Genomic DNA, 24,302 nt, shown 5'->3' on the forward strand with positions numbered 1-24,302 from the left:
AACGTGACCAGGCCCACATGCTGACTCCTGTTGAGTCTCCATCTCTGGCTCCAGCTGACCTCAATGCAAAGGCCCCAGGCTCACCTGTCGGCCCATGGACACTCCCAGCCCTGGCAGGCTGTGTGGCAGGAGTTGTGAGGAAATCTGGTAAGCAGCAATAAACAACACACATCCTGGCCTCCGTGGGGTCTGCTGGCTAAAGAGACGCTCCCACAGCGCAGAGGCCCAGGTCTGCACACTGTGTTTGGCTGGAGACGCTGGCTCTGGGTCTCATGGGTGTGATGCAAGGGGCCACTCATATTTGCCTTGCAAGAAGAGTCCTTGTGCAGAGTTTAGGTCTTATGACAATGTTCAGATGAGCAGAGGCCCTGGATTTTGGGGATGGCAAGTGAGATCACGGTTACACAGCAGGTCCCTGGGCCCAGGTGCTGTTTGTGGAGGGCCTGTGCACATCCATCCTTGACAAGAGGCAATCGCACTGACCAGTGTCTCAGCAGAGGCTGGCACCCGGCCGTTCTGGCCTGCGTGGGCTGCAGCCCTGCATGGCTCTGATGGGGGATGACGTAAAGAAAAGGAGTCAGTGAAGAAGGGAGACGGGAATTGTAGGCACACCTCTTCTGGACTCCTGCTAACACAAGCTAACTCATCCTCACCGCTGGAGCCAGGCTGAGACCCTGTGCTCAGGGGAAGACATTTGGGAACTTCCTTCAACCTGCTTGTCTGGCAGAGCTCACCGGGCTGTCCTCATCCACAGGACCTGGGGTCATCCCAGGTGAACTCAAGGCTCTATACATGTGCACCCTGAGGTGAGGCACAGGCTTTATTGAACGGACAGAGTCAAAGATCCCAACAAACATACGCTTTGTATGAATTTGAATATTCTTTAAGAGAGCAATTCTGAATCTTTCCCAACATTCTAAATTCTTGTCATTATAAATGATTCCATATAAAATAAGTAAGTTAAGGCTGTAGGTTTATTCACATTTTTACACATTATAAAGGTTTATCCTACGTGAGTTTTCTGATGCTGAGTCAGCCTTGAGCTCCGATTAAAAGCTTTGCCACATTCATTACATTTATAAGGTTTCTCTCCAGTGTGAATCCTCTGATGTATAATTAGATGCGAGCGCCATCTGAATATTTTCTCACACTCATTACATTTATGCAGTTTCTTTACAGTATTAACTTTTCTACGGCTCACGGGGGCAGAACCTTCCAGGGTATTCCCATATTCATGATACCACTGGGCTCGAGTGTGTATTCTCTGGTGCTCAATAAGATACGAACTCCGGCTGAAGGCTTTCCCGCACTCGCTACATCCATAGGGCTTCACTCCAGCGTGAATTATCTGGTGCTGGAAGAGGGTGGAGTTCTGACTGAAGGCTTTCCCACACTCGCCACACTTGTAGGGCCGCTCCCCAGTGTGCACCCTCTGATGTATGGTGAGCTGTGTGCTCATGCTGAAGGCCTTCCCACATTCGAGGCACTCGTAGGGCTTCTCCCCCTTGTGGATCCTCTGATGGTAAATGAGGCTGGAGCTCTGGCTGAAGGCTTTCCCACAGTCACTGCACTCGTAGGGCTTCTCGCCTGTGTGAATTCTCTGGTGCTGAATTAGGTGTGAGCCCTGGACAAAGCCTTTCCCACACTCATCACATTTAAATGGTTTTTCTCCAGTGTGTGTCCTCTGGTGCCGAATGAGCCGTGAGCTACAACCAAAGGCTTTTGCACACTTGTTGCACTTGTAAGGTTTCTCTCCAGTGTGAGTCAGCTGATGCTGGCTGAGGCGAGAGACCCACCTGAACGCCTTCCCACACTCACCACACTTGAATGGCTTCTCTGCAGCGAGGATTCTCTGAGGGGCGACAAGGCTGGGGCTTTCTGGGGCTCGTGGGGCTGGAGGCTTCTCCCCGGCGTGCATCCGCTGGTGCTGAGCGAGGGTGGAGCTCTGGCTGAAGGCCTTCCCACATTCCCGGCATGGGTAGGGCCTTTCCCCAGTGTGGGTCCGCTGGTGTCGGACCAGCTGAGACTGCTGGCTGAAAGCCTTCCCACACTCCTGGCAGCCATAGGGCCGCTCTCCCGTGTGCACCCGCTGATGGTGGATGAGGCTGGAGCTCTGACCAAAGGCTTTTCCACACTCCTCGCACCTGTACGGCTTCTCTCCAGTATGAATTCTTTGATGCTGAATAAGTTTTGAGCTCAGACGAAAGGCTTTTCCACACTCAATGCACTTGAATGGTTTCTCTCCAGTGTGGATTCTCTGGTGCTGATTAAGCTGTGAGCACAGTCTGAAGACTTTCCCACATTCCTCACATTCATATGGCTTCTCTCTATGGCAGTTACCTTGATGTTTCCCCTGTAAGCAATCAGATAACTTTTTTTGGCACTCCTGACATCTGCTAAGTTTCTTCTGTGAACTAATTCCCTGACGCAGAGCAACATCAGGGGTAGATCTGAAGCTCCTGCCACACACGTCGCATCTTCGGGACGTGCCTTCCATGGCACTGCCCTGACTCTCACTGGGCTGACAACCCAGGCCACCGCTGCTCCCCAGCTCGCCACGGCCCTGGGCACCCCCCTTGGCAGAGGCCTTTCTCGGGGCCACAGTCCCTGTGTTCAAGCAGTTTTTCTGGAAGAGGAAGCCTGGCTTACGCTCTGACCAGACCTCAGACTCAGAGGCATCTCCAATGCTAGGACGCGGAGAAACATCCTGTGGGGGGATCCTGACCATCTCTGCATGGGAATCTGCACTTAGAACACCAATGTCCTCAGAGGCCTGCTCACTGTCAGTCCTAATCGTGGAATCTGGAATAAACAGGAAGGGAAACGTTCCTTAGCCCGGTGTTCAGAGAAAGGACAGAGACGGGCGGTGTGGTACAGAGCATCCCTGGGAACTGAGCCCCACCCAGGACAGGCTGTGTGAGCCTCAATACACTCCATGCGGAAAGACACCACAAAAAGTTGACGTCTTTAACAGTTCTCAAAGTTTTGTGTCACTTGTACTTTTTATTTCATGCATCCATTCAACTCCCGTGTACTTGGCAGAGTGCTAAGAGCCACCCTCCTTCACATGGTTACTCAGCAGAGGGGCTCGTCCTAAGGGAAGTGGTACGAGGAAACACCCGCAAAGAAGCCAAGTGATCCCAAGAGGGTGGGACACTCAGCGCATGGCACGGCTGGGCATAGGGGGCAGAGGCGCCCAAACCCAGAGGTGGAGTGTGAGGAGGAAGAGGGATTTTAACCTGAACAGAGCAACAGGCACATACTGAGGAAGATGAGACAGAAGAGCTGCCGAGGGACACAAGGGTGGGCCTGAGAGGGCAGGACCCCAGGCCTGAACTCTGCTTTCTCCAGCTGCTGCCAAGCCACTCCCTCCAACCTGTGCCTGACCACGTCCCACGTGGGTCTGCCCCTCAGCTTCCAGGTGGCCACACCCACTGGCCCATACTGACTTCTCCTTCCCTTGGGTTTCTGGAGGGTCCACCTACCCCTGCCTGCCCCCCATGAGGCCTTCCTGATGTCCACTTTCCTTCTGGACTCTCCAAATAAGTGTCGGTCTCTTTCCTACTCTGCAATCCCAGACAGCACCTTTGCTGAGTGAGACACCAATTTGGTGTCCGTGATCACGATCAGGGTCATAACCAGCTTCATAACCAGCATCATAACCACCTGCATAAGCAGCCCATTTCCACCCCACAGTGAAATCCAGGGGCCCAGTCACAGGGCTACTGCCAGCCCCTAACAGTGCTCACTCCAGCTACAGTGATCTGCACCTGCCAGTCAGTCCTGGGCTGCGGAAGGCGTCACCGTGCACTGAGGATCTTCTGTGCACAAGGTACAGTTCCTGGTCATTCCTCAATTAGTCTTCAGGACAACCCAACGAGGTCAGTAGTGGAATCGCCACCCCACAGATAAGGCGCTTGTGGCTCAGACAGGTTAAGCAACTTGGCCATCATAGCACAGCTAATGAGAGGTTCAGGAATGGACCCGGGTCCTGTTCCCCAAATGTGTGCCCTTTCAACCTCTCCATGCCCTTAAGACGCAGGGCATCTCCCGCCTGGCCTTCGCTGCACAATCATTCCACCTCAGCAAACCTGCCCTTCAACAGGGCTGGAGCAGCCATCCGGCACTGGTCTCCTCTGCCTCCTGTTGGCACACATGGGCCCTGCAGACGGCCACGAAAGAGGCGGTGGAGACGCCTGTCTGGAGAGCCAGCCATGAGCCCGGGACTCTGGTTGCACGAAAGAAATGAAACGCCACCTGGCAAAGCAGCCACAGGAGCCATGGAGGGATGAGGACACCCAGACGCCACCCACCCTGGAGTCAGCCACCCCGGGTCCCCGTAAGTCAGTCAGCAGGCAGCCTGGGTTACATCATGAAGCTCTTGCCTCCCCACACGCCTCCCTGCTCCAGCCCCAGGCCCGCTTCTGGCCTCCTGCGCGGCCCAGCATGTCGCACGCTCCCTCCTTCTGTCCCTCCAGGCCACACCACCCCTCACAAAGCACAGCCCCTCTCTTCCTGTCCCGCTGACCAGTACTGGCCTCCTCTGAAACGACCCTCTCCTGACCAGACCAGCCCTCTGCGGCCAGGCCAGTCAGGATGAAACACTAACAGCACTTCTAACAGCTCAAGGCCACGTCCCCAGGGTGACCCAGCCCCCTAAAGCGCCTGCCTGAGAAAACGCAGGGCTGCCAGAAGGATGTCTGCTTGTCCCAGTCACACCTGAGGACAGGCCGTCTCCAGACCCTCTGGAAGGTCCTAACCTCTATGCCTGCCAGGCGGGTCAGTGGACCCGTCCCTCCCCTGGCTCTCCTGAGCCGGCTCGCCCCTCATGCCCCGGGCACCTCTGAACATGGACACTGAGTCAGCTCACACAGGACTCTCCCCACCACAGCAGTTAGTACGGACTGAAACCTGTCCTCACCATTTTAACTCGTGTCTGGCTGTTTATCTTGATGCCGCTCATGAGGCCTCCTGGGGACTGTGATTGAGGCCCAGGGTTCCTGTCCTCCCCTGGAGCAGGAGGGCTCTTCTGCATGAGCTCTGGGTAACCTCTGAGAACATGCACATATTGAAAGACAGAGCCTCATTCTGGAGGCGATGTTCCCCCAGAGGAGGGACGTGTGTGCCTGCTATGACCAAGCCCACTTGCTCTGGGTACAGTGGCTGTGACTGAGGGTGGGGGCACAGCTGCAGGCCCTGCCCTCTCCCACCACTCTGCACCAGCTGGGCACAAGTCACACTGCTGGGCATGTAGTTTTTCTGACATGCTCCCCATGTCCCTCTCCGAGGCTGTTCTCCTGCCCGTGCGCTCAGGTCCACGAGCAGCTCTGGCCTCATCGCAGGGATGTTGTCTGCCACCTTGTCACCATAAAGACTGTGTGCTGCACACAAACCCACTGACCTACCTCCCTCTGCTGATTCTGGCGGGCTTCTTTGCCACAGTGCCCCCTTTCAAGTCTCCCCTACCCTGGAAATACTTAACGGGGGCTGGGTTTTAACTGGGCCAGCCTATAGCTTCACCTTCTTCCCAGGAAGCATCAGAAAAGGGCCTGAACAGGAAGGCAGGGCCTCTGATTAGGAGCCAAAGTGCCGGGGGACAGGGGTGGCAAGGCTCCTGACATTCCTGCCCACACTTCCCTTGTCCTCTGCGCAGCGATGTGTGTGAAACAGCCTCGGAGCCTCAGTGACCTGTTTCAGGGAGAATGCCTCCAGGCCCTTGCAGGCAGGAAGTGCACTCCAGAACTGTCAGAATGCTGGGTCTCCAGGGCACGGGGGCAAGGCAGTGACCGTAGGACACTGGGGCCAGCAGGAGGAGGATTTCCTCTCTTCGGTCATGACACATGCAAACCCAGCTCCCTGACCCAACGGGGGACGTGTCTGCCAGGGAGGTCTGGACAAGGCCGGAGGCAATGGCATCTAACAGGGGCCCCGTGGGAGCTCACACTGTGAGGTGGCCGATGCCCCTGCTATGGGCTGACCGTGCTACGGCAAGAGGTGTGCATAAGCTCCGGCCCCAGGACCTCAGGAGATGAGCTGACTGCAGACAGGATTCGCTGAGACACAGTTAGTCAAGATGAGGATGCAGTGGGGCAGGGCGGGCCCTGACCCAACACGTTGGTGTCCTCGTGAGAGGACAGACACAGAGAGAAGGCCGTGTGATGATGGAGGAGTGGAGGGACACAGCCACAAGCCAAGGAACACCAGGGGCCCCCAGAAGCCGGAGTAGGCAGGAGGGGGCCTCCCTACAGGCTCCAGAGGGGAGACAATCCATGAGGCCTTGACCTCAGGCACATGGCCTCCAGGACCAGGAGACAGTAAGTCTCTGCTGCTTAAGCCTCCAGTTCCTGCTGCTGTTACAGCAGCCTAGGCCACTAACACAGCCTGGAGCCTGGCCTGAGAGGCTGGGGTCACCCAGCGCCCCGAGATGTTATGGAGAGAGCTGCTGGCGGGGTGTCAGGGACGGCTGATGTTTATCCGAGAGGCTGCCCAGAGCCAAGCATAGCACCTCGCTCGGATCCACGTTTGTACCTTTGCTCAGTAAGAGTATGAATAAAGTCAGAAACTGAATAAAATGTGGCTGAAAAACAAACTTCGTTTTTGTCATAACGTGAAGGTGTTTTGTGTTTGTGCTTTTCCGTAGTCCAGTCTCTCCCGAGGCAGCCCCACAGCTGGTTCTGTGCTTCCATCAGCAGGCCCACCCTGTGGCCCGTGGTGCTCCCAGGCAGCCCAGCAAGCCCGCAGGGCTGGTCCCCAGGGTCGGCCTCCAGCGTCCCACCCTCAGCCCTCGCTGGGCATGGGCTCTCTGAAACCCCCTTCACCCGTGCCTGGAGGCTTCTCTGCCACATGCCTGAACCTCACCTGTCTGGGAGGTCCTTGCTGCCTCGTCCCCCTCTGCTCCCTGCAGGTCGAGGACCCATGGCTCCTGCCCCTGCTCCAGCCGGGAGATCAGCTCAGGCTTGAAGACCAGGAATCCTGCTGTGGGGATGGCAGAGAAGGAGACTGCGTTGGCATGGCTGGGAGCGCATGGCTCAGCCCCTAGTTTCTAGGAGTAAAGGGGCGAGGACTGGGGTGTAGGCAGAGCCTCTGAAGGGAGCATCAGGGGGTGAGGGTCTGGGCAGTGTCCCTCTGTCTAGATCCGTCCAGCTCCCGAGGCTGGACAGCAGTGGATGCCTGGATGCCCAGCCTGTCCCATCTGCAGTGGCCCCAGGATGCCCAGGGGACCCTGTCACCAAAGAGGCTGCAAAGACTGCCAGCTCGACCCTGAGGATAGAGAAGCCAGGCTCTGCCAGCACTTCCCTCAGCAGAGACGCACCGTCCCCCCGTGCAGAGGGCAGGGACACTCCAAGAACTGGGGTGGTTAGGGAACAAGACAAGGGCAACAAAAATAAGCCAACAAATGAAGCGGATTTCAAACCAGAAGGTGCTGAGTCCAACCCTCAAGCGGCCACCCCCAGGCTCATGACCTTGCGCAAAGCCCTAGGGGCCTTGGCAGACTGGGGAGTGGCGCAGACCTGTGGGCGTCCACCTGACACCCGCCTTCCTGGGCCACCAGCCCCCATGCTGGGCAGGAGCCACATGCTCCCAGCCCGTCCATGGCCTCTGGTTGGCACTTCCCTCCAGCTTCTGGCTGTGGCGTTGGGAAGGACAGGCAGAGAGACCCGAGGTTGCAGGCCTCAGGTGCGGGCAGGAAGCAAGTGGAACACTCATGTGGAACGTTGAGAGAAACACCCTCAGGCCAGCCATGAAGGGAGGCAGGGGCAGTCCACAGGCTGCGTGCCCAAGAAAATATGACTGGACATGAAGGTCATCACAACGGCCAGCTCAAAACCAGTAGCTACTGGAAACTAAACAGTGAATTACTGAGAAGCATCTGTATTTACTACAAGTCAAAATTTGTAGGATGCAGCTGAAGCAGTACTCAAAAGATAAAATTTTACCTTTTTAAATACATTTACCAGAAAAAAGAATGGTAAAACACAAGTGCAGTAAATATTAAATTCAAGAAGTTGGGAAGAAAACAACACAGCAAACCCAAGTAAATAAAAAGGAAGAAAATAGTAAAGGTGGGGCAGGATTCAACGAAATAGAGAACAGAGACCTAACATTCCCCCCACCCCCCCAAAGATCAGCAAAACCAAAAGCTGGTTCTTTGAAAAGACGAATTAAAACAGTCTTGTGGCAAAACTCATCAAAACTTCGTCAATAGCGAAGACACCACCAAGAAACAAAAGAAAGAAGGGAAACAACTAGGTACAGAGCAGAGATCAAAGATAAAAAGGAAGAGCCAGAGGCATGGCTGAGTGGCTGAGTGGTTAAGCTCTCGTGCTCCACTTTGGCAGCCCAGGAGTCACCGGTTCAGATCCTGGGCGCGGACACGACACTGCTCATCACGCCATGCTGAGGCGGCGTCCCACACACCACAACTACAAGGACTCCCAACTTAAAAAAAAAAAAAAAATCTCTCTCTCTCTCTCTCTATATATACACACACATATATATACACACACACACAACTATGTACTGGGGGAGATGTGGGGAGAAAAAGCAGAAAAAAAGTAAAAAATAAATTTAAAAAAAAGGAAGAGTACTATAAGCAAATACATGCTAAAAAAATTCAAAGTCTAAATGAATAGCTTAATTTGTAGAAAAAGCAGAAATGACAAAATTAGCACAGGAGGAAATCCACCAGCTGGATGACCATAAAACATTAAAGAAACGTGAATGCTAGTGCAGGACCTTCCCAAGGGCCCAAGGCCCAGGTGGTCTTACAGGTGAGTTCTACCAAGAACCCAGAAAAAAACAAAACTCTGTCTCTGTTCTTAATTAGATGCATCCCCTTTAAAGTCAGGAACAAAGCAACCATGCCCACAGCAGTCCTGTGTAACACAGCACCGGAGCTCCAGCCACTGCTAAAGGTCGGGACACTTGGGGCTGGGAGGGAAAATACCAAACTCTCGCTTGCAGGCCCCTCCTCCTGGAGCACAACACCGGAACCAGGAGGGATTCAACTAAGTTGCCAAATACAACATCAACCCTCCCAAACCAACAGCATTTCTGCACAGCCCAATAATCAGCTAAAAATACAGCCACATGGAAAAGGCACATTCACAGATCAACCCAAACCCAGACCACTCTGGATAAAATTTCAGAGCTCTAAAAAAGGACACAGAAGGTAAGTGGAATAAATGGAGACACATTCCACCGTCTTGTATGGGAACAGTTTGCATCAGAAAGATGTCAGTCCTGTTCACAGTATCCACAAATTCAAAGCATTCCCAGTAAAAATTCCAGTGCAATTCTTAAGGAACTCAACTTATTCTAAATTTATATGAAAGAATTACCCTATTCCCCGTGAGTAGGTAAGTTAAATTTTAAAAAGAATAAAAAGAAAACAACCAAACATACAGCAGCGAGCGGGCTCGTAAGAGATGGAGGAAGAGGCCAAGGTCAAACACACAGTCACACACACAAGAAAGGCGGCTCCACAAACCCACAGGAAGGGACGGGCTGCTGGGGAAACGGACAAAACTCAAACAAGATCCTTGCTTAAATCCACACACAAATGTGGAGCTCAGACCTAAAGAGGAAATATAAACTATAAAATCCACAGGAGAAAAGGCAGGCCGTCGTGAAGACACCAGAGCAGGAAAGAACTTTTAAACGAAACTTCAAAGGCACAATTCATAAGGCAAAAACTGCTGGATTTAATTACATGAAAACCTGACCTCACAAAGTTAACATGAGAGAATGGGAAAAGATACTGACAACGCACAAAACCTACGGGGAATCTGCCGTGTGGTAAGACACACTTAAAGAGACTCTCACTTCTCTAAACTTGGGTCACACCCTCAGTCGGGGGTGGCGGTGACCACCATCGTGCTGTGCGCACGCAACCTGGGCCACAGCTACCCGGCCCGACCCTTCAGCTGAGTCACCCGCACTGTTGCGCAGCACACGCCGAGTTTCACTGCTCTCCACCCGTCTCCAAAAATACTACCCTGTGACTTGACGCTGACGCAGAAGTTACCGCAGGAGCAGAAGGCCGTGGACCAAGAGCAGCAGGGCGTCCCTTTGACTGCAGCTCCATCACCTGTGCGCCCGCGACTGCACACCAGGCCTGAGGAAGGAGGACGGGCACAGGGATGGGGCCGTCTGGGTTTGTCACCAAGACACACACGGAAGGAATGGCTGCCACGGGCTGGCCAAGAAAGTGTGAGCGTCAGCCTCGCTGAAGAAAGCTCCAGCAACACTTAAGAAAGGCTGCGTCGGGGCCAGCCCCGTGGCCAAGTGGTTAAGTCCACACGCTCCGCTTCAACTGCCCAGGGTTTCGCTGGTTTGGATCCTGGGCGCGGACATGGCACCACTCATCAAGCCATGCTGAGGTGGCATCCCACGTGCCACAACTAGAAGGACCCACAACTAAAATACACAACCATGCACTAGGGGGCTTTGGGGAGAAGGAAAAATTTTAAAAAATAAAATCTTTGGGGGAAAAAAAAACAAAGGCAGGCTGCATCACCCATGCTTTCGATGGCCCACAGCAGCCCCACAGGTCAGAATGTGGACATGGAAACCAAGCTAGAGTGATTTCACCAGAGGACATGAGGGGACGTGAGGAACACCCAAGCCCACTGACTCCATGTGGCTTTCTCTATTTCAGTGAGACATGCTAAACCACGTTTAAATGAGTCTAAGAGCGCTCACTCTTAAAAAAATAAAACAAAAAACTTAAGTGATAAGAAAAAACCGTGTTGCAGTATAATCACCAGCATTCTACCTCTTAATGGCATGTAAAACAATGATGCATCACAATGCACTGCACTTTAGACCGGATGAAACCTAATACAAGAAAGAATAAACACCTTCAATCAACAAGGCCCAGCAACCCCAGGAGGTAACAGCCAAGGCTCTGAGCAGACCCTTTACTGAAGAAACTCTACATCCACTGAAAAGATGCTGAGGCAGCAGTAATCAGAGAAACACAAGCTCAAACCATGAAAGGCTCTCACCATGTGCTTGTTTGCCTGGCAACACACCAGAAAGCTGGGCCCTGCCAGGCTGGCTGGGACAGAGGGGTATAGGCCTGGTCAAGCACGCTGAGAGGCACCTGCTGACCACCTCGCCCCTGCCCACCCCACTCGCTGGTCCAGGGTGCTCACGTGCTGTGGGGCTGGAGATCGATGGGGCCAAACGCCCTTCCACAAAAGTGCAATACAAGGAACAGGGCACATCTTGCAAGAACACAAGCAAAAAACAGATGGACAAGAAGCTCCTCAAATGGCTGCCTCTGGGGGTGGGCGGATGAGAGGGAGACTGCTGGCAGGGCAGGAGGGGCGAGGGGCGCTGAGGGCATCCACGAGGCAGTCCCTGGGGCATCGCTGCAGCCCTGGCTTTGTTATGCAACCATTTCTGAGAATCCCACAAACCACTGATTTCCCTTTTATTGTCCAAGCTATTTCTGGTGTGGATTCTATGTCTTAAAACAAGTTAATCTATTAGGTCAGGCACAGGAGGATTTATTAGCTCCCAGAAGTCCATCTACCCAGTGACGACTGAGTCATGTGACATGTGCAAGGCTTAGAGCCTGCCCACCCCTCTGTGACCCCGACCCTCAAAGACTCAGAGGCCCAAGGCCCCCCCTTAGCCTGGAAGGGCCTGACCACACAGCCTCCGTATTCCCAGCGTGACAGAGGCCTGGCTGGGTGGGTGCTGACCAATGATGCAGTGACCAGTGATGCAGGGGGTTCCTGAGGGTCAGCCTCACCTAGCCCGGCCACGCTGCTGTGGTTCTCCAGCATCACCTCCTTGTAGAGGGCCCTCTGGCCGGGGTCCAGACACTGCCACTCCTCCCTCGAGAAGTGCACGGCCACGTCACCAAATGTCACGGCCTCCTGAAAGGACACACACCAGCAGCCCAGGGACCCCTGGGTGCCAGCCCCATTCTGGCGCAGCCTCGTGGCATCTCAGGCACGCGCACCACAGGGCTGGAGGAGACAGCCGCCAGGCCCCTCTGGCTCTAAAATCAAGGGGAGGGGTAATATGCAGGAGGGGAGACCCAGACCATGGTGATTCACAGCCCGCCCCTGTAAGCCTCGGGGGCCCGTCTGGGCAGGAGTGTGTTCATGACCTTGGGGGCAGCATGCCTGGGCCTGGCAAGGGCCAGAGACAGGGAACAGGCAGGGCCCAGGGTAGGTCCCCGGAGGAGGAGGCAGGGGCCCTTCCAGGACCAGCGAGGGGATGGAGGCAGACTCCTACCATGAGGCTCGGTGGGCGGGCATCCACTTGTCCTGGCCGAGATACCTGTCAGCAGTGATGGAAGGGTCAGAGGTCACGGTGGGTGCTGGAGGCCCACATCTCTGACTCCCAGGCTAATCGAGGAGTACGGTGTTTTCCGATCCTTTACCTCCAACCCGAGATGTTCTCTGGCAGAGACATGAGGTGGGACCCAAGTGGCTACGGCACTTGAGTATCTGCCCCTCGATGTTTTGTTCATCTTTCAGAGCATGTGGTGTGTCACTCCACAAACAGGAAAGGGGTGGCTGCCACGTGTGGCAGGTGCTTGACTGAGCAATGGGGATGCAGCAGTGAACAACGCACAAGGCTCTGCCTTCATGAAGCAGTCTAGTAGAAGAAACAGTTAAATAACCACACAAATAAATGCAAAATTGCAGCCGTGATAGTGCTGGAATACAAGGAACTCAGAAAGCATTTAAACCAGGAAACTCTGACTTAGTCTGATGGAGCTAACGAAGCCAGATGATGGAGGTGGGGATGGCACTCTAGGCAAGAGGAACAGCATGCGCAAAAGGCCTGAGGCAGAAAGGAATGGGACTGAACAAACCAGTGGGGCTGGATCACAGGCAGCAAAGTGAAGATGGTGTGACTGGAGGTTGAAGTAGACAGGAGCCAGAACGATGGATTGTAGGGAAAAGAGGAGTAGATACAGAAACACTTGTCTCACCTACATAACTTTGGCCCCCACCCCAGACATCCCCCAAGAGGTGAGAATAAGTGGGCTTCCTAGGGGAGCGTTTGGCTCAGAAAGTGGCTTGTGGGCGGAAGCCGTGGGCACAGCGAGTCTGACCCAGGCAGCGACGACCACTGTCAGGTGGGCCCCCCACCTGGGCCTGGCCAGGAGTGCAGCTGCCAGCGCCGGACCCTGGGTCCCTAGAAGAGAAGAGCAGCCCCTGAGCAGCAGCCGGAACTCAGAGAAGGCAAACAGGCTACCCTGCCCAAGGCCCAGCCCTTTTCGCCACCGTCACTAGGTCTAGATGAGCCAGGGGCAGTAACTGAGGGACGAAGAGGCCCTGGAAGGGGGCGGTTAGCAGGAAGGAGCGTCTGCAGCCCGTGGAGCGGCCCAGACCCGCTGCGAGGCCGCGGGGGGCGCGCGGGCAGCGTGGCGGCCGGGCCCGCGGGATTCAGCCAAACGCCTCCCGCCTCCGCGGGCCACGCGGCGCGGCTCGACCACCTCCCCCGCCAGGCGCCCGCGGTCCCCCCAAGCCGCCGCGCCTTCCGCGCTTCCCACGGAGAGGCCGGGAGCGCGGGGCCCGCAGTGGCGGAGGCGGGAGGACGCGGGGGCCGGCCGCAGCCACTCTGCCCGCGGGCGAGGAGCACGTGGGTCGCCTGGCCCGAGGCTGCGCCCGCTGAGCCGACTCACCCTCCCAGAGGATCGCCCAGGCTCGGAACGCGCCGCGACGCCGGAAAAGGGCGTCGGAGCCCGAGCCCGCTCCGTCCCGTAGACTTCCGGCCGTTCTGGGCCGCTCGGAGGCTCTGCCGTCTCTGTGGTTTCCAGCCCAACCTCCAGGGCGCGGGTGAAGGGGCGGGACCAGAGTGCGAGGGACCTGACAGAACTTGGGGAGTGCGGGGCCGGAGTCAAGGGAGGGGCAGGGCCGGAGCCCAAGGAAGAGGCGGGGCCGGAGTCTCGAAGGGTGTGGCTGGAGTCCAGAGAAGGGGCGGGGCCAGAGTCCTGGGGGGCGTGGCTGGAGTCCGGGAGGGTGTGGCTGTAGTCCAGAGAAGGGGCGGGGCCAGAGTCCTGGGAGGGGCGTGGCTGGAGTCCAGGGAAGGGGCGGGGCCAGAGTCCTGGGAGGGGCGTGGCTGGAGTCCAGGGAAGGGCGGGGCCAGAGTCCTGGGAGGGGCGTGGCTGGAGTCCAGGACAGGGCGGGGCCAGAGTCCCGGGTTGACCGTGCTCAGGCGTCCGGCGGTCCCGGAGGTGGAGGCTCGGCGGGTCAGTGAGCAGAGCAGACCTCTGAGGAAACAGGCCGAAAGGCAGAGGGTCGCCCGGGCCGGGCCCAGCGCACCTCGGGTCACCAGTCCAAGGGCGCTGTCCCCGCAGTGGGTCTGTGCCCGGACGTCTGCAGCAGAACGCACCCGACCCAGGCAATGCCCGGCGCCGAGGGGTCCGGAAGTCGGCCAGCTGTGGCCGCCGGGCCGCGGGGCCGAGGGGAAGTAGCGGGCGGTCCGGGCCGACCACCGCAGGGCCGGGGCGCCGAAGGTGAGAGCTGAGGACGATGTGGACCACCCAGGAGCAGAGAGGCTCAGGCGAGCGTCGTAAACGCGGACGCGGGCTGGGGTCGCTGGCTGCGGCGCGGGTTTCGGGGCAGCAGGACGGCCCAGGACCTCCCGAGACCGATGGGGTGAGCCCCCAGGCGGAGGGCGGCGCTCCCCGAGGTCAGGCCGAGGCTTCTCCTCCTGGCGCCCCCCCTCCCCAGCTTCACGCGGACCCGGGGCCATCTGTTCCGGGTGTTCCCCCAGCTCCACGCTCTGCCCTGCCCGAGAGGGCGGGCTCACCCCCCTTCCTTAGGTCTCGGCAGGAGCCTCCCCTCGGCGGCTCAGCTCCTGCAGCCTCGGGGAGGTCGCTCCTGCGTCTTCGGGAGCCTCCACTTCCCGGCGGCTCCGTCCTTCTCTGCAGCAGCCTAGCCGCGTTCACACGGACAGCCCGGGGGCGGGCCGGGCCGGCAGAGCCTGCGCAGATCTCTTCGCGGGGGAGGACCCGACTGATGGACGGATCCCGGGTTTCAAATCCCGGGGTTCGGACGCAGCCAGAGTAAAATCTGGCGCAAAGCAAAGGAAGGAAGTGAGCGGAGTCAGCTCCCAGACCCCCTCCCGGGGTCCTAGAGAAGGTTAGGGTTCGGGCCTCCACACCCCAGTCCCACAATCCTCACCGAGCCTCCGGCCCACAGAGCAAACACCGTTCAGAGCCAGGGGCCTGAACGGTCCCTCACATGGTCACAGTGCCTCTTCTCTGGGCCATCCCAGCTTCCTTCCCAGCTATTTCCAGCCTAGGATTCGGATGCCAAGCTGTAAACGTACCCAGGAAAAAAGCCCAGTTTAAAAATTACCTTCAAAGAGATGCGTTTCCAAGGGCACTTTCTGTTTCTAATGGATGGCCCAGAGCCATAATACTTTAACAAACTGGAGCAGACAGAGACCCTCCACAGGCCATCACCATCCTTGGGCACTCAGGAGTCTCACAGTGTGTTAAAATGTACCTGAGGTTTATTCTTCATGGAAATAGAACAAAGAATCCTAAAATTCATATGGGGCAACCAAAGACCCGGAATTGCTAAGGCAGTGCTGAGAAAAAAGAACAAAGCTGGACGCGTCACAATCCCTGACTTCAAAATATACTACAAAGCCACAGTGATCAAAACAGCATGGTACTGGTACAAAAACAGGCACACAGATCGATGGAATAGAACTGAAAGCCCAGAAATAAAACCACACATCTATGGACAGCTACTCTTTGACAAAGGTGCCAAGAACATACAATGGAGAAAAGATAGACTCTTCAAGAAATGGTGTTGGGAAAACTGGACAACTGCACGCAAAAGAATGAAAGTAGACCATGATCTCACGCCATATGCAAAAATAAACTGAAAATGGATCAAAGACTTGAAGATAAGTCCTGAAAACATAAAACTCCTGGAAGATAATATAGGTAGTACACTCTTTGACATCAAACTTAAAAGGATCTTTTTGAATACCATGTCTTCTCAGACAAGGGAAACAAAAGAAAAAATAAACAAGTCAGGGGCGGCTCTGTAGCCAAGTGGTTGAGTTCGCAGGCTCCTCTTTGGCTGCCCAGGGTTTCGCCAGTTTGGACCCTGGGCATGGACATGGCACCTCTCATCAGGCCATGCTGAGGCAGTGTCCCATATGCCACAACTAGAAGGACTCACAACTAAAATATACAACTATGTACTGGGGGGATTTGTGGAGAAAAAGCAGAAAAAAGAAAAAGAAGATTGGCAACAGTTGTTAGCTCAGGGCTAATCTTCCTCAAAAAAAATTAATTAATTAAATTAATTAATTAATTAAACAAGTGGGAGTTCATCAAACTAAAGAGCTTCTGCAAGGCAAAAGAAACTAGGATTGGGGCTGGCCCCGTGGCCGAGTGGTTAAGTTCACATGCTCCGCTGCAGGTGGCCCAGTGTTTTGTTGGTTCGAGTCCTGGGTGCGGACATGGCACCGCTCATCAAACCACGCTGAGGCAGCATCCCACATGCCACAACTAGAAGGACCCACAATGAAGAATATACAACTATGGGGGGGGGCTTTGGGGAGAAAAAGGAAAAAAAGAAAAAAGAAAAAGAAACTAGGATCAAAACAAAGAGACAACCCAATTGGGAGAAAATATTTGCAAGTCATATGTCTGAAAGGGGTGACTCTCCATAATATATAAGGAACTCACACAACTGAACAATAAAAAAGCAAACAACCTGATCAAAAAATGGGCAGAGGATATGAACAGACATTTTTCCAAAGAAGATATACAGATGTCCAATAAACACATGAAGTGATTGTCGTGAAGGAACATATTTATAGTCTCAGGCCCCTAGAAGGAGGAGGCAGGGCACACCACCTGGCCCACCAGTGAAGCACCAGTCCAGGGCACAGCACGTAGGGCTGTGCAGGAAGCACGGGTCAGTCGGGAGGCAGAGGAAGGGGAGGGAAGGGGGTGGCCCAGAGCCTTTACTGGGGTTTCTGCAGCAAGGAATGGGCGGAGCAGCGCCGGTACACTAGGTAAGCTTAGGAGTGCATAGTTTGAATAATTTCAGCAGGCTCCAGGCTATAGGGTGTCTCTGGTTGTCTGATCCCTGGCCCTGCGGTGATTTGGGGCAGGGGAATATTGGACTGGTGTGTGAGAGTTTGACAAGGAGATGGTTGGGGGTGTGGGCTCTGAACTGGTTTGTAGGAAGCCTTGCTCTAAGGATCATTTGCCATCTCTAGGAATGCCTTTTGGATCTAGCCCTGCTCCTCCCAAAAGCTGGCGGGAGGAACCAGGAGACCCCAGGACCCTGGACAGAAGCAGATGTTCCCTGAATCCCCAGGGAAATGTTACCTGTGGAGGCCAGGGGCTGGGCATCCTGAGAGCGAAAGGAGGAGCTGGAAGTAGATGTTGAGGGGGCCTGAGGAGGTGGGTGACAGGGCCCGTGCCCAGCACAGGAAGGCATCAGCACCCCTGCTGGGCTCACTGTGGCTCCCAGCACTTCCTGAGGCCCTGTCTCCTGCTTCTAACTCCTGTCCTGTGCTGGACTTCTCCTCAGACCTGAGTCCCTGGAAGGCAGAGCCTGTGGCATTTCGGTCCTGCATCTCTCTCCTGTGCTCAACAAAGAACACATGTGCACCATAGAAGATTCTTTGAAAGACCGACTAACCTCTGGGTCAGCAAACTTATTTTTCCTTAAAGGAAAATAAAATAGGATTTCCAGAAATGAAACAGATTTCCTTCACTCATAATGAAGGTTCAAGCTTAATCAGGATGGAACCCGAATATGGAAAAATGAGGCTGAAGTGGGATTCAGAGATGCATGTTTACGAAATTCACTTTACCAGATGCCATAATACTTTTGGGTTCTTTTCCAAGAGGAAAGCTGCTTCCTGTTAGTGTCCATTTGAATGCTGCAAGTTAAAAAAGCCAAGCTCACATCCACTAGGATGGCTACTATCGGTGCTGGCCCTGCGGCCTAGTGGTTAGATTTGGAGTGCTTCACTTCAGCAGCCTGGGTTTGTGGGTTTGGATCCCAGGCACAGACCTACATCACTCGTGAGCCATGAAGCGGCGGTGACCCACATACAAAATAGGGGAAGATTGGCACAGATGTAGCTCATGGCGAATCTTCCTCAGCCAAAAAAAAGATGGCTACTATCAAAAAAACAGAAAACAAGTGTTGGCGAGGATGTCAAGAAATTGGAACCCTTGTGCCAATGGGAATGTAAAATGGAGGTTCCTCAAAAAATTAAACAAAGGATTGGCATATGACCCAGCAATTCCACTTCTGGGGATATGCCCAGAAGAACTGAAAGCGGGACCTCAAAGTGCAATTTATACACCCACATTCATAGTGGCATTATTCACAATAGCTACAAGGTGGAAGCAACCCAAGTGTCGTCTATGGGTGAATGAATAAACTAATTGTGGTTTTCACATATAATGGAATATTACTCAACCTTAAAAAAGACAGAGATTCTGTCACATGCTGCAACATGGATGAACCTTGAGGGCATTACTGTAAGTGAAATAAGCCAGTCATAAGAGAACAAATACTGCATGATTCCGCTTCTGTAGGGTATCTAGAGTAGTCAAATTCATAGAGACAGAGAGTAGCATGTGGGGTTGCCAGGAGCTGGGAGAGGGGGAATGAGGAGTTATTGGTTAATGGGGACAGAGTTTCAGTTTTGCAAGATGAAAAGAGCTATGGGGCTGGATGGTGGTGATGGCTGCACAACAATATGAATATACTTAATGCCACCAAACTGCACACTTAAAAATAGTTAGGATGGGGGCCAGCCCGGTGGCGTAGCGGTTAAGTTTGTGCACTCCGCTTCCGCAGCCCAGGGTTTGCCAGTTCAGATCCAAGGCTCGGACCTACGTGCTGCTCAACAAGCCACACTGTGGCAGGCATCCCACATATAAAGTAGAGGAAGATAGGCACTGGTGTTAGCTCAGGGCCAATCTTCCTCAGCAAAAAGAGGAGCACTGGCAGCAGATGTTAGCTCAGGGCCAATGTTCCTCAAAAAAAAAGAAAGAAAGAAAAGGAAAAAAATGGTAAATATTATGTGTATTTTACCACAATTTTGAAAAATTGGGAAAAAAAAGTCAGAGCTGAAAATCGGCTTTCTTTGTGTTTGGAAAGAGGGCATCTCTATTATATTTTACAAATATTTCAGGGATTTGCTAACCTCTTTCCAAAAGCAGAAGGAAATCCCCTTTCTGCTCATGCCAGTGAACTGAGGATCAACTCAAAGCGAAAACACAAAGGCCTGTCCTGTATGTTTGCTGCATGATTCCAGAATATTCAGTTCTGCTTCAGGAGATCAGAACAACAAACAAGGAGGGTAGATGAAATGGAAGCAGGTAGCTGGTGAGGCAGGTTCAGTGCAGATGGCAGAATCTGTGTGCTGACACAGGGAGAGAGTGGAGGTGTGAGGCAGGTTCAGTGCAGATGGCAGAATCTGTGTGCTGACACAGGGAGAGAGTGGAGGTGTGAGCCAATGGAGAGGGAAGGGGCTGAGGGGACCCCAAACACATCCCCCAAACATCCACGAGGCAAATGAGCCCTGGCTTCTGGTCCTCCAACGCCTCCGAATTGTGTATAAAACCCAGAGTGGCTCCCTGCCCCGCTGGTGGGCTGGGGCCATGGCCATGGCCTGCCTTAGTGTGTCTGAGCAACAGAAGGAGATGGCTCTGGGAGCTTTTCCTCTGCCTCACTTGCCTTCCTTGCTGGTCCTCGCAACCCCATCGCGAGGCAGGAGTGAGGAATGCCAGGGATCTGGTGTCATCCAGAAACGACCACCTTGAGCATCACCTCCTGCCTCTGCAGGACCTTTCTGTGGCCCTCTGACACCATTCTTCCTTTAAGTGCCAGGCTCTCCAAGGCCCTCCCTGCTCCCCTTTCATGCTCCTGTAGTGAATTAACCAAAACCTTCACCCACATCGGAGACTCTCCACAGAGCTCGATGCCCAGGGACCAGATGCTGCCTAGACTCACACCCAACACGCACCAGGCCCACCTTTCAAATGCCCTCCGGACCTCCAGGGGGCCTGGCCTTTGTCACCAGGTTTCTCGAGCCGGAGCCGTAGGGGCGGGCATGACCCCAGCCCTGCCTGTCACCAGCACTCCTCATTCCCCCTGGGCGCCTTGGCCCACCTCCCTGCAGGCTGGCCTCCAGGCATCAGCAGCATCCACTGGGCACCTTGGTGGGGTGGTACCCTTCCAGCTCCCCTTGTGCCTGGCCCAGCCACTCCTGGAATCAAGGTCTCTCCGTGACCACTCTGCTCCCCTCACTGGGGCATTCAACAGACGCCAAGTTCCTACCATGTGCAGCTGCTAGATGCTCAAGGGACAATCTACGCTGTCATCTGGGGGGAGAGTGGACCCTCAGGTGGCTTCTCAGGAGCTTCCAATGCTCAGGTCCTAGTCCTGTGATTACAGGCTTGACCTAGAGTTGTGGTATGTTCTGGAGCTGCTGGGAGGTGACCTGCACACACAGGGCTGACAGGAAGGGCAGGTGTCACTCAGGTAGGCGACCTCAGGGTCTGGAGGTGGCAGAGCTCAAGAGGCTTCAGCGGTTGAAGTGATGGTCTCTGGGTTTTAGTTGTCTCCTCCCTGCATGTGCTGCTTCCCAGGAGGGATGGGAGACAGAGTTCCTGGGGAGAGACAGAGCAGCCAGCCCAAAGAGAGGCCCCAGCAGGTAACACAGGCCCTGTCCCTCACTGTCTCCTGCAGGGAAGGACTGGACACTCATGCTGGGAAGCAGAGTTCTGAGAGAGCCAACTGCAGACGCACCTGGAGGGGTGCCCCCAGCACCCGACGTGCCAGCCCCATGGGGCGTGGAGCAGGGTCAGCATCCACTAGTTCTGGTTGTCCCTCCACACATGAGAGTTCAGCGCCACAGGAGCAACCGTGGACTCAGGATCTGCAAGTTGGAGCGGGACGTGGGTCTGGGTTGGGGGAGCAGGGCTCAGGGGGGCCCTGTGGCCCTCAGGGCTCGTGTCCTCCAGGCTTGGGGGGCTTTCACAGTGCCCAGGATGGAAACAACCCACAGGCGTTCCAGAGCTGAGCTCACAGCCCTGTTTTTTCTCAAAAGTGAGGCTATTCCTCCCACATAAGCTGATCTCAGGATGAAGCCAGACGGCCTGGGTGGAGCCCAGTTACAGCACCCAACATACACTCTCCACCTCAGAGGACAGTGTTGTGGTCGGCCAAGGGCTACAGCCAGGTCAGGGAATGCCCAGGCCAGACTAGGAAGGCCAGCTGGAGGTGGAGATGGAGCAGGACGGTGGGCCAGAGGGTGGGGAGGACTGAGGTGTGTGCGGAGGGAGAGCACCTGGAGCTCTGTGGACCTGAGCTGGACCCTGTACCTTCCTGTTCCACTCACTGTGAAGTGGGGGGCGGAACTTGGGAGCTTCGACGGCCTGCAGGTGAGGCCTGCCAGGAGCTCGTGTCCAGGCAAGGAGAGAAGGGCTCCAACCCAGGGGCTAGTGGTGGCTGTGAAGAGGCAGGGCTGGGTGGGAGAGAGGAAGGGAGCAGGGGGCTGTGGGAGCGAGGGTGACCCAGAGCAGCATGGTTTGTCCATGGTGAGGCCACCTCCATGAGCACAGGGAAGCAAACACAGGGCCCTGGGAGCAGACTTGTGGCACCGCAGGGCAGGGTAACAGGGCTCCTTGTAAGCCAGCCGTGGTCACCCCCCTGCTCTCCAGGGGCTTCCCGTGGTCTTCTCCCTGCAGGGGGCACAGGCTGGCCCCGAGTGTTGCAAGGAAATCACTCTCGAGGCCTGGGGAGACACCTCATCTGACGTCAGGCCCTGCCCCAGCCTGGGGTCTGTCTGGCTCCCTTGTGCCTTGCCTGGCCTGGGTGTGGCCCACAGAGAGCTCCTCGTTGGCCCCACGCTGTTTCAGGACCACGTGACCTTTAAGGATGTGCCCATGCACTGTACCTGCCAGGAGTGGCAGTGTCTGGGCCCCTATCAGAGGTCACGCTCTACTGGGGCGTGGTGCTGGAGGAAGGGACAGGAATGCGGCCTTGCTGGGCGAGCACTCCAGACCAACCCCGGCTTCTAGAAGTCCTGAGGCTGGAGGCAGTGGGGGCTCTGCAGGTGGGGTCTTAGAGCCCCTTCTCACCCTCCAAGTGTCCTGTGGGTGGCCCTGCCTGGCCAGCTGGGTGGGAGAGTGTGGAAGACCTGGATCTGCTCTGGTCCCAGCCCTGCCCATGTGGCCGGCTGCCCTGGGTGTGCCCAGCATGGCCGCCCCTCAGGCCTCACACTGTCTCCTTCGAGCAGGACTCCCAGCCTCCAGAGCTCAGCTGATCCCCCTACCTGAGCGAGGGGAGGCACTACAGACCCCCGCTGCACCAGAAACAGTGGGAAAACTCAAGGGGATGAGTGAGGGCAAGTGTGCTGATTGCAGCCCCTTCCAGGTCACCACTTTGAGGACTGGGCCGGGAGGGGTGGGGAGGCGGCGAGGAGGGGGGAGGGGAGGGGCAGCAGGGCCGGCTTCAAGGAGGGTCGGGCAGGGGGCCAGCACCACCAGGCACAGCCAGAGCCAATGAGCAGTAATCCCAGGGAGTGATGGAGTGGCCCTCAGGGACGGGGATTACAAACAGCCGTGGCATGGAGCATTTACCACCATGAGATGCAGGATGGCCAGACAGCACACAAGCTGCAGGAGCCCAATTTGATGCAGTTTTGGTCTTCCTTGGCGACAGGCTGAGTCCCTCTTTCTAGACTTCTTTTCTACTTTCTTTGTCCAAGTTTCTGATTTTTAGTCATTCTTTCATCTGAGAATTAACTGAGCATTGAATATTGGTCGGCTCGTGTGAGTGTTTCTGAGAAACTGAGCCATGTGGGGATTGCCAAGCTGGCTGCAAGGTGGGGACTCTGAGACTCCATCCTCTCTTGCCCCCTGCGGGTGCTGTCCTCACCCAGGACAGCAGCTGCACCTCATCCTTTCCCTCCCACCCACCCCCTGCTTCTCACTGCCACCTCCTTTTAAACACTCAGAAACCTAGACACCACCTCATTGGCTTCCATCTCTCAGCTCTGTGGCATGAGAATAGCTGTATCAGGCCCGCCCCGATGGCCGAGTGGTTAAGTTCAGCACGCTCCGCCCCGATGGCCGAGTGGTTAAGTTCAGCACGCTCCGCCCCGATGGCCGAGTGGTTAAGTTCAGCACGCTCCGCTTCGGTGGCCTGGGTTTGGTTCCCGGCTTGGACCTACACCACTTGTCTGTCAGTGGCCATGCTGTGGCGGCGGCTCACGTAGAAAATAGAGGAAGATTGGCAACAGACGTTAGGTCAGCGCAGATCTTCCTCAGTTAAAAAAAAAAAAAAAGAATAGCTCTATCAGCTGTATCAATCAAAACCCTTGGCTGTGTGGCACGTTTGTCCTCAACAGTCCCACGTGGTGAGGGTCCCCATCACTCAGCTGGCAACATGGGAGTGCTAGGATTCCTTCCCCCGGGTCTCAACGTGGGAGTGCTAGGATTCCTTCCCCCGGGTCTCAACGTGGGAGTGCTAGGATTCCTCCCCCCCAGTCTCAACATGGGAGTGCTAGGATTCCTTCCCCGGGGTCTGACTCCAAATCACTGTGCCAGCATCTGCTCCCAGGGGTTGGCCCGAGTCTCCAGATCATTCTTATTCCTCCTCCTGCACAGGCTGCTCCCCTGGTTAAAATGCACCACCCTCGTGCAGTCCAACCACCTTTAGTTGCCTAACTTATCTTCCTGCTTTCTTCTATTTTTATTGAAGATTAGCACCTGAGCTAACATCTGTTTCCAATCTTTTTTTTTTAAATTCTTCTCCTCAAAGCCCCCCAGTGCATAGTTGTATATTCTAGCTGTAGGTCCTTCTGGTTGTGCTATGTGGGATGGCACCTCAGTGTGGCCTGATGAGCAGTGCCATGTCTGCACCCAGGATCCGAACTGGTGAAACCCTGGCTACCAAAGTGGAGCGTGAGAACTTAACCACTAGGCCACGGGGCCGTCCCCTCCTCTTGCTTTCTTTTCCTCTCCTTCCTCAACTTGAGGACAACTTGAGAACTTTCGGATTCACAGACATTGACGTGAAACTGCACGCTCCCTTATTACTTCAGTATTTCCTTTAATTCAGAACAGAAAAGATGGGATCTGCTCTTCCTGGTTTGGCTTGTTTTCCTCAGTGGGGACCGATGAGGAGAAGGCAGCCCTAAGGCTGAGCCTGTGCAGGGGTGGGGACGGGTCTCGAGGGAGGGACTCTGGAGCCTTCGTTTGCTCAAGCTCGGGAACATGAGCTCAGATCCCCAGTGGGGAACCTCCAGCAGCGAAG

General features: G+C 55.2%; 1 protein-coding gene across 20 annotated transcripts; it reads right to left on the reverse strand.

Annotated features, from left to right (window-relative positions):
- Window positions 1-956: 956 nt before the first annotated feature.
- ZNF7 (zinc finger protein 7) lies at window positions 957-18,425 on the reverse strand. Of its 20 annotated transcripts, none has more exons than XM_070481927.1 (7): window positions 13,658-18,425; window positions 12,962-13,167; window positions 12,404-12,621; window positions 12,256-12,300; window positions 11,765-11,891; window positions 6,859-6,975; window positions 957-2,802 (listed from the first exon to the last, which is right to left on the reverse strand). In XM_070481927.1, the coding sequence occupies exons 3-7, from the start codon at window positions 12,491-12,493 to the stop codon at window positions 1,004-1,006; spliced, it is 2,178 nt and encodes a 725-aa protein (XP_070338028.1). In that variant the 5' UTR covers window positions 12,494-12,621; window positions 12,962-13,167; window positions 13,658-18,425; the 3' UTR covers window positions 957-1,003. The 20 variants fall into 20 exon arrangements, with proteins under 20 accessions (XP_070338028.1, XP_070338031.1, XP_014713728.2 ...); XM_070481930.1 differs by having other exon boundaries at window positions 13,122-13,167; window positions 13,658-13,869; XM_014858242.3 differs by having other exon boundaries at window positions 6,859-6,972; window positions 13,122-13,167; window positions 13,658-13,806.
- Between the last annotated feature and the right edge of the window lie 5,877 nt (window positions 18,426-24,302).

Source organism: Equus asinus, chromosome 12 (genome assembly GCF_041296235.1).
Source record: "Equus asinus isolate D_3611 breed Donkey chromosome 12, EquAss-T2T_v2, whole genome shotgun sequence".
Taxonomy (NCBI): Eukaryota; Metazoa; Chordata; class Mammalia; order Perissodactyla; family Equidae; genus Equus; species Equus asinus.